Source organism: Diorhabda carinulata, chromosome 4 (genome assembly GCF_026250575.1).
Source record: "Diorhabda carinulata isolate Delta chromosome 4, icDioCari1.1, whole genome shotgun sequence".
Classification (NCBI taxonomy): Eukaryota; Metazoa; Arthropoda; class Insecta; order Coleoptera; family Chrysomelidae; genus Diorhabda; species Diorhabda carinulata.
In genome coordinates, this window is record NC_079463.1 from 5,560,438 (window position 1) to 5,570,428 (window position 9,991).

Below are 9,991 nucleotides of genomic sequence, written 5' to 3' on the forward strand. Positions count from 1 at the left end.
GATATAACGAAGTCTTGTCTCACACTTTTTTGTAGCTGGAAGTCTGGACTCATCATATCTTCTATTCCGATTACAGCGGTACTTTCCAATAGTAAGATTTTTGATTAATTTGATTGAATACTTTCTAGAACCCATTCCAGTTGACAAGATCTGTCGTCTTGCAATTCTGTTGTCCACATAGTGCCCTTTTTTCATTCTGTTAAAGTTATTTGTATGTTTTTGAATTTTAATAGCTTCTCATTATAATTTACTAGCTTTTACCCGGGGCTTCGTTTGCATCGAATCCATTAAATAAGTATACATGAAATATACATGAACCGAAGATCACACAGAACTTTTGTTGCACGGGCCCGTGACAAATTTTTGGATAATGTAGATTTACGCTTCCGAGGCATTTTTTAGACATACGCTTCCAGTGACAGTTGAAAATAACAATGGTACCTAACCTCAAAAATTCCACACAACTGAAACTATAGTCGATTGAATTGGGGGTTTGAACTTCATTACTGTGTGTTAGATGGCGCTGAAGTAGCAAAATGTTGATATTTGTTGAAAAATTTTTTTTTATTTTTGTAAAAAATATTTTTTTTTTAATAAAAAGTATACTATGTTACTTCTAGTACCTCCCAGAATATGTGTAGAAAGTTTCACGATGATTCGTCAAATAGTTTTTGCATGAAAACGTGACAAACATCCACTCTTTCACATTTATAATATTAGTAAGGTTAGCGATTAGTCGTCGTGGCAACAAATAGCTATGGTTTCTCAAATTTATTGAGATTGACGTTGTCTTTTAATGCATGTTCTGCTACTATAATATATATCAATCTTTCTATTTGTCTTAAACAACTATTGGCTTTTAGGTTGGGTTGGGTTAGAAAGAGGATGCCCATTGTCTTAGACTAGTTTGCTTGTATTTATGTTTTAATTAATTCGTTTATGTCTCTTGAGACCCATCCACAATTAAAAACAAATGTTGGATCGGTTTATTTAGAAGTTATTGCTTTACTATATATTGGTGCTGCTATAATTCCACGCGCAACCATGAGCTTGATGGACGATGCAGAGCGCAAGATATAGACGGAAGCAACAAGTAAACAAGCAAGTGTCACGATTCAATATATTATATTCATTATAATATAACTTATTAAAAAAGCGTAATAATATTGTAGGTGTGAATAATCATTATATAATCTTATATCTAATTACCAACATAAGGTTAGATATTGATGTTTTTGTGAAAGAGAAAATGAATTGGTATTTTAATCAGGCTCGAAGAACCAAAATTATAGCAGTGCTATTATAAATAATGCAATTATTTTAGGCCGTCTCATGTAAAGAGGATATCTAAACCTGTAACAACTGAGGTCAACACACATGCTGTTCAATAGTGAAATTATAAAATCGCAGCATAAAGGTGATTGTAATATATTAAGCAACCAAAGTTGTAAAATTGAATGACGAATCGTTATAATAGATAATCTTTACAACTTCTTTCAATTCAAAAATATAGATAGATGTTTCACTCATACAAAAATTAATTTTTTGAACCCTCATTAGTCATAGGGGAACCGACAATTATATAAGGGTTGAGGAAATATATTAAAGGATACAATAGTACTGACAAATGCTTTTTATTTATCATAAAATAAAAGTAGCACATTTACATCATAACTTAGGCAATATTCTCATTATCTGGTCGTCTGAAAACGCTTAATTGATAATAGAGTTTGTCATCATCGTCATCATCATGGTGGTGGTGACGATCGTCCTCAAGATCCTCGACTGGTGTAATTTGTAATTCGACGTATTGCCAACCTAGGCCACCGTCTGATATTTCAACATTGTAAAGATCTGAAGGGGCATCAAACTGAAATGAGAAAAGGGTGTGATTGAATCTTTATTCACGGAAATGAAGATTTATGATTTATATATTTCAACTTGAGATACAGAATACAACAAAACCATGTTGTTTATAATAAAAATTGAAGTCTTAAACTTATATCTGCGTTTGTCACAACAAGATCGTCCAACTTCTCGGAAGGTGGACGATCTGATCTGACCGAATTACGCTCACTAAGACGGGTTTGTTTTACAAAGCTCCAAGCTTGACCAGCTCGTAGACAATTTAATTTCCTCTGAGTTCCATATGTTCAGAGACTCAGAGCAGCTAACTTTCTAAACTATTCGTGTTAATACAATTTGTTTTTTGTAGAGATTTTTGTAATCGGATTGATATTTTCTGAATTGAGAAAATTGAATGGTATATGTATATAATTGAGTTTTACTCTTTTTTTCACGAATTTTGTTCATCTCACAAGAGTTTTTTGTATTAACCACATTTACGCCGAATCTGAATATTATTTCCTATTTTTTAGTTTATGGTGCTTAAAATTCTGAACGATCTATAGTAATTTCTTAATATGGTCGTACTTCTAACGTGACGATTTTTCTTTTGATTATATTTTGATAAGAACTTACAAATATACATGAGATTGGCGAGTCTGTATATCCATATTCAGGTGCTCTAAGTGTGAAGTTCTCTTTTGGTGGAGCTTCTTCATAAAGCCAACTTACAAGTACACCACTAAAACATCAAAAACATTAGTATTAACAACAAATTAGTATAATCCGCGTGTTTACTGGTGCTGAACACACACTTTTTTAAAATTCAATATTTCTCTGCTGAGGTTTAATTATTATTTTCGAAAATATGTTGAATAAAAAGATAATCAATTGTTATTTTGAAGAAAGTGGCAAAAAAAATATTCCCGGAACAGCTACATATGAACTATGTAATGTATTTTTGGTGTACAGGAAGAATAAATTTCATTCTCAGAATGTGCAATTACACCAAGTATTTAATAAAAACGATCTTGTTAAATATAACAGTTTTAGGAAAGAATTATGAATGAAATTGAATTGCGTAATTGCCGGTATTGGTCGGCATTGGATGGAAGAACGTCATACAGCTCTTCATATATACTTGATTTTCTCATTTTCAATCTTTCATCTTTGTTTGAAGGTATTAGGTAGGTGTATTTGTAAGTCATTAGTTTGTTATTTTGATTGAATATAATTGTTATCACTAGAACCAACGTTTCAGTACTAACCCACTCTGAATTTCCCTTAAAATCTAGGCGCGCTTCCAGCATAAAGTTTACAAGGAATAAAGTAAAGGCAAAAACATTAAGAAACTCTCGACTTGGAAACAGTCCATGCGATTGTAAGTCCTGGATGGAAATAAGTATGACGATTTATTAAAGGATTTGATGACATAACTGTGACAATCACAGCTGAACACTCCACATTTATATGTATATGAAATGAAAAGATCGAAGTATGAGAAACAACGAAATCAGAATTGGAAATTGATTCGGAATGTTGCACCATAATTGTTCAGAATATTGTGAGGAATGAACTAATTTGAAATTTGATATCCTTCAGTATCCTTATTTTTCCCTAAAAATATGTATATACTTACGGTTCGTTGAGATCTTCACAGTTTACTAAATTAGCGTAGGCTCCATCGTACAGAGCACATACAAATAGGGCTGCTAAAGCGATTCTGGCGTACATGTTCAAGAATTCGATTGATTAAAGGTTGAATTCATTCCCAATATATACTGTTTTAATATATTGTTATCACATACTTGATTTAAGATTTGAACAAAAAGTTTATTCGATAGATAGATTTAATGATTAAATTCTTAATGTGATGTTACTTTTTTTAACCTTGATTCTAAGGATAACATGTCATATAATGTTGAACAGTTTTTGTCGACCCTTTTCAAATTACCAAACGTATATTTATTCTTAAATTTTCATTGCAATTGATAACTTTTGAACGAAATTACCAAGAATAGTTAACTCAACACAAACTATCAAGAGGTACATGCATTCAGAAGCATATGATATGTCGGCGCTGATGTGCCTCTTTCAAGCTGGTCAGAATTCCATCATAATTATAATATTTTTACTTCTCTACTTGTTTCCTTAATCATGAAGGTGTTGAACTCTTCGAATGCTTCTATTTTTTTATTCTGTTAAAACCTGTTGATTAAGTAATACCTAGCATAACTTGCTGCAGGTTACAAAGTCAAAAATCTTTTGTAACATTTATTTTATATCAATTTAATCTACAGGACAAAACATTTGACAAAAGGACAAAAGAACAAAAAGGTCAAGGACAAAAAGTTTGATTTACCAAAACATAGAAAATATCAAAAAAATTGTACAAAACATCTATACAAAAAAATGAACGGTGCTTAAACTAAAACCAGCTAACGAATTTCTAATAGCGTGTGTTGTCGCCCCTCGCTCTAATTACAGTTTCCATTCGTTTTGGAATGTTTCTAAATAGGTTCTGGACGTATCCTTGCGGCATGTTTTCCCAGAAATTAAAAAGAACATTTTGAAGATAATCTAGTGTTCTTATTGGTGCCGGAAGTTGCTAAATTTACCATTCTAGATGCTCTATTGGGTTAAGGTCCAAGCTATATGCAGACCAATTTAGGTTGGGTATCTCGACCTCTTCTAAGTACTGCCGAACCACTCTAGCAGCGTGTGGACGAGCATTATCGTGCATTAGTAAAGAGTTGCCACCGATATGAGGCATATAGTGCACTACATGAGGTTCTAGGATATTGGTTATGTACCTGTCAGCATTAAGTCTTCATTCATTCGCCTCTCTGATGAATACAGACAAAATCTTGATTCATCCGTGAATAAAATACTGGACCAATCTTGAATATTCCAATCTTGTTACTCGATGTTCTCCCTTCTGGTAAGCTACCCTGTTTCTTGGTAGCGAATAACAACTCTGGATATGGTGTTTTGTTGAACTCCAATTACCCTGGCGACGTATCTTTGACTGCGGCTATCTTGTATGAGCGTGATGATTCTAGCGGCTTCTTCATTTGTCACATATCTTGTTAAACGTTGAGGCACATCTATTATTAACAAAATAAATTTAAATTTTCACTATACGATAACACAATTTGCTTAGAAAGTTCTCGATCTCAATGCATTCTCCAAGACAGAAATGATTTACTCGAGCATTTTTGCTTCTAAAAAAATTTGTAAGAAATTGTGATTTTTTTTGCCCATAATAAGAAACCAGAAAACAGATCTATTAAGTTGACACATATACAGATTGTCCCGTAAAACTAACATTAAGTATTAAAAATATACTAAAATACCAGTGATGCGATAATTTTTGTGGTCTGTATATTTTTAATCAATCTTGATTTTTGGCTTTGTCAGCCGTTAATTTCTGATTCCACTGATTCTGGCAGAGCTCTGCGAGAGACAGGGAGAGTATTTTGGCGAAATCAGAAAATTTTCAGGTAAGTTACGGTATTTTTAGAAATGGCCCAGATATATGGAAGATTTTTGTATAAAGAACTGGGATTAGGTTGATTTTCAGAAGGAGAATTCTTATGACAATAGTTAAGATTAAAAAATGGCCTGACGAACCAAACGGTTCTAGGAGAGCGTAGGTGGGTGACGTGTGCAAGAGAATACAACTGCGGCCATTTGGTTGAAGGAAGGGCTCACCAGGTTACAGAAAAACTGCAGAAAGCCTGTACCACCTAGGAGTGAGATGAGGTTTGAAATTAGTGGTGAGAGAAATTATTTAGGAAGACTAGATAGTTTCAGGTAGTGATTTGTAAGCCGTCGTTAGTAGCCGAAGAGGAGAAAAATTCTTGGGTTTCAATGAAAGGAGCCGTTTAATAGAGATAGAAGAGGTGAGTGGGTACCTTTGGCAAGAATATATTGTATCGATGGTGTGAATCACGCTTAGGAGTTCTGCATGGTTTGCATATATTAACGATGACTGTAGTGGGTGGTGCGTTACACGGTTCGTGTTTCATTACTGTTGTTGTTAGTTAGTTGCGATCTTTTATGTCGTAATTTTATTATGGAGACTTTAATTCAAACCCTCTTAAAGTCTTTTTATTGCGATTAGCTGTCGTGGCAACAAATGTTTTCTCAAATTTATTGCGAAGGTCGTTGCCTCTTAATATATGTTCTGCTAATATTAATCTTTATACTTGGCTTCGTTTCTTACGATTCTTGTCTGTATGCACCCACATATACCCTTCTACATGAGAACGCAATACAGTAGACTTCTGGGTTCGAAAGAGAATGCCGAAGACTGGTTTAGACCAGTTCTATTTGCTGTACCTTCTCCTCCTTTACACTTTTCTCAATTGGTGCTCTGATGTATTTATTGTATAGGTAAAAAGGGTGTCATCTCTGAGATTTGCTGCAACAGATACTATTCTGATGTAATCAGCTTTTTTAGTCGTTGCAAACTCCATTTGTGTACATTTCAAACATCTACTATGTAATGTACTATTTTATATGTTTATCATAATTTTATTTTTTCTAATCATAATCTAGATCAATAGGAAAAGTTTAGGTGGTAAATTTAAATGAGCAATCTCATTAATTATTATAGATTATTTAAAGAGCTCTATGTTTTCCGAGACTCACAATTCTATAAGGATGGAGGAAATTATTCCTGATCATGGATACAAAAGTATCGACAAAAGCTTTTTATTCATCATAAAATAAAAGTAGTAGAGTTACATAATAACTTAAGCTTCAATCAAATCATCTGGTTGTCTGAAAACGCTTAATTGATAATAGATTTTGTCATCATCGTCATCATCGTCATCATCATGGTGGTGGTGACGATCGTCCGTAAGATCCTCGGCTGGTGTAATTTGTAATTCGACGAAGTTTTTACCTAGACCTCCGTCTGATATTTCAACATTGTATAGATCTGAAGGGGCATCAAACTGAAATAAGAAAATAATTTTATATAATTTTAATACACAAAATAAATATTCGTGATTCATTTCTTGTAACTTTAGATACAGAATAAAACGAAAATTGGGTTCTTTAAAGTAAAAAATTGAGTCTCAAATTTGTATCCGTGTTTGTGACAACAAGAACATCTCTGCTAATGCTGTATTTGTTGGGGTCCAGAGCAGCTCCACTACTCTTTTGCTAATCAACTCTGATACCGATGTTCACGTGAATCCAATTTACTTAATGTACAAATATTTGTAATTTGCAGTGACGACTCTAGACCACACGTGGTCATCGGCGATATCAGGTTTGTAAGGCCTCTTCTATTTACCAGTAAAAAAACACGTAAAATTACCAAATTATAAAGAGTTTTGCTATTTCTAATCAAAAGGCAACAAAAACTGTTTACAAAAATCGATGAAATAAAACAGAAGAACTTTTCGGTTTCTTGCCTCATTGCACGTTCTCAGAATTGTGTCATCGACAAGAGGAGCTGCTATTTCAGATAATGCAGAAAATCTGCATTATGTAAACGTTTGGATCTACTTCTTCCAAATTATTCATTAAAATATTCTACTAATCATATAGTAATTGCTTAATCTAATCGTACTGATGTTATTTTCTTCTGATTATATATGAATAACAACTTACAAATATGCATGAGATTGGTGTCTCTGTTTCCCCAAATTCGGGTGCTCTAAGTGTGAAGTTCCCTTTTGCTGGAGCTTCTTCATAAAGCCAACTTACAAGTACACCACTGAAACATTAAAAACATCACTATTAAAGACAAATCCGTATGAACCGCTTCTTCGGTGGCGATGGACTTTTACACATCACATCAAAACATTTTGATTATTAACTCGAAAGATATGTGGCAAAAAGATTTTTAGCTGTCATTTTTCACGAAAGAAGTATTTTTGTTTGAGTCTATAATTTTTGGTTTCCTAGTTTAGTGTAGAAACATATAATTTTAGATCGATTTTTTATCTTAATTTTCAGCTTTATTCCATATGAGATTATTTAAATATTAGAAAGTTAGGTGAAGAAAGACTGATACAGTGATGACTTTACTGAAACATTTTCTGTATATATTTTATAATATCCAATGATGTTTATGACATGTTTCAAGACATCATGTCATCGGGTAATATTTTAAATGGATTACCCTGTATTTATATGTTTTTTGTACATATGATTTTGCTAAATTTACTGATACCAGGATTATAAGGTAAAAAAATTACTTCATTTTTGATTATGGAATGTGGATTTTAGAGATACAAAGAGATTGTTACAAAAAGCAGCCGATTTGTTTAATGATACATATCCTGACAGAGATTTTCATATTTCAGTGACTCGAAATTTGAAGAAATATCGCAATGAAAGGAATATATTTGATTAAGGACGAAAAATAATACCAAATGATGAAGTAGAAACTAATACTTTACCTTGCATCAACAAATCTAAGAAATGGATTTGATTATATTAATCTACTATCTTCAAATTATTTTTTTATTCATATAAAACATCGCAGATTTTTTGAAATGACAAAAATATCTGTGATTATACAGGGTAATTGATTAGTTTGTTAAACTTGGGGCATTATATCCATCCATCAACTCTCATATTTTGAAATTATTTCCAATCTTACCAGAATTCTGTGCCATATCAAAATTACATTTTTTTAAATAAATATTTAGACTCAACTTGACTTTTCCATTAGAATAATATAGGATTGAGATATATTCTATAGAGTATTTAAAAAGTTATAACCAATTTTTAATTAAAAAGTCCTGTACCCGGTACAATAAAGAGAAATTAAAAAATGAAGATTTGTTACGGCCAAAGCATTCGAATAGTAGTAAAAATTATGAAAATTATTCATTTCATCGATACTCAGTTTTTTCAAACAGATCTTCATCCTTGAATTTGGCTTATATTGTACAGGATATTCAACTTTTATGGAAAACTTTCTAAATACCTCGTAGAACACATCACAACCCTATATTGTAGTCAAGCTGATTCCAAATATACATGTTTTATTAAAAGAAATGTAATTCTAATATGGCATAGCATTCTGGAACACCATTTAAGATTGTGGATAATATGAAAATGTGAAAACTAATAATCCCTCAAATTTTAAAATTGATATCTCGAAGGACAAAGGAGGCACTGAACTTTACCACACTATTCAATCATCCTGTATAGGAATATGATAATTTATCAATGGAGATAATCAATTTCAGTCAAAACTGTTAGAATCACAGTCACAAATATATATACTTACGGTTCGTTGAGATCTTCACAGTTTACTAAATTAGCGTAGGCTCTGTTGTACAGAGCACATACAAGTAGGGCTGCTAAAGTAATTTTGGCGTACATTTTGAGTTATTGATTTGAGGTTGAACTCAATTCCAATATATACTATTTTAATAAATCTTATCAAACACTTGAATTGAGATTCCAATATAGAGTTAGATTTTTCAAGTACATTCGACTTGATTGTAATCATTTTGATGTCATGTTTCTAATTTTAATCCTTTATTGTACGAAAAAATATCATTTTGCATAAATAATTGATCTCATTAATATCGATAAAATCACACATTTTAATATTTTGTCTTCGCTCTATATAAACTTTATCACATATATTTCCTTTTTGATTCCCAGTGCAACTCCTTCTCTTGCTCTACAGGCTATTAAAACAGTCGCTATTGGGCGAATAGTCCACCCAAAACCATTGCCAGCCATATAGGACAGCACCAAACATACGAATTTTTATGTGAAGCGCTCTATGTTTGATCAAATTTTATTATTCAACATGGAAAATAAGTTCTACTATATTTAAAGATATTCTATTTTTTTACGAAAAGTAATAGTTGGCGTAGAAGTTTAATCCCGATGAATTAATTCAATTGAGACCAATGTAGTTTACATCGAACATAGAGGACACCTTGACCTACTAATCGTGAAATTTATTACTTCTTTCATTTCATAATAGGGTGTTCAAATATTGAGCGCAACATCAAACATAAATTTGTTTATTACTACAAATAGAACATCCTGTATATTTTCTATGATCGAATGGCATTCTATCTCTCTTCTTTAGTGTACAAAGTTCTCTATACCTATTTCTAAACTTTCTGAAGTTTAAGCGAAAATAACACTAGTT

General features: G+C 32.2%; 2 protein-coding genes across 2 annotated transcripts; both read right to left on the reverse strand.

The window, feature by feature from the left end:
- Nucleotides 1–1,618: 1,618 nt before the first annotated feature.
- LOC130893426 (uncharacterized) lies at nucleotides 1,619–3,625 on the reverse strand. Its single transcript, XM_057799526.1, has 3 exons — nucleotides 3,485–3,625; nucleotides 2,482–2,587; nucleotides 1,619–1,870 (listed from the first exon to the last, which is right to left on the reverse strand). The coding sequence occupies exons 1-3, from the start codon at nucleotides 3,577–3,579 to the stop codon at nucleotides 1,676–1,678; spliced, it is 396 nt and encodes a 131-aa protein (XP_057655509.1). The 5' UTR covers nucleotides 3,580–3,625; the 3' UTR covers nucleotides 1,619–1,675.
- Nucleotides 3,626–6,550: 2,925 nt separating this feature from the next.
- Nucleotides 6,551–9,307, reverse strand: LOC130893427 (uncharacterized). The gene is made up of 3 exons (XM_057799527.1): nucleotides 9,107–9,307; nucleotides 7,474–7,579; nucleotides 6,551–6,809 (listed from the first exon to the last, which is right to left on the reverse strand). The coding sequence occupies exons 1-3, from the start codon at nucleotides 9,199–9,201 to the stop codon at nucleotides 6,606–6,608; spliced, it is 405 nt and encodes a 134-aa protein (XP_057655510.1). The 5' UTR covers nucleotides 9,202–9,307; the 3' UTR covers nucleotides 6,551–6,605.
- Between the last annotated feature and the right edge of the window lie 684 nt (nucleotides 9,308–9,991).

Bases quoted from the DNA above. Each gene is read 5' to 3' on its own strand.
- LOC130893427 (XM_057799527.1), bottom strand. From the start codon at position 9,201: ATGTACGCCAAAATTACTTTAGCAGCCCTACTTGTATGTGCTCTGTAC. The intron at 7,580-9,106 runs GTAAGTATATAT...TTAATGTTTCAG, and splicing joins TGTGAAGATCTCAACGAACC to TGGTGTACTTGTAAGTTGGC. The intron at 6,810-7,473 runs GTAAGTTGTTAT...TTCTTATTTCAG, and splicing joins CACCAATCTCATGCATATTT to TTTGATGCCCCTTCAGATCT.
- LOC130893426 (XM_057799526.1), bottom strand. From the start codon at position 3,579: ATGTACGCCAGAATCGCTTTAGCAGCCCTATTTGTATGTGCTCTGTAC. The intron at 2,588-3,484 runs GTAAGTATATAC...TTGATGTTTTAG, and splicing joins TGTGAAGATCTCAACGAACC to TGGTGTACTTGTAAGTTGGC. The intron at 1,871-2,481 runs GTAAGTTCTTAT...TTCTCATTTCAG, and splicing joins CGCCAATCTCATGTATATTT to TTTGATGCCCCTTCAGATCT.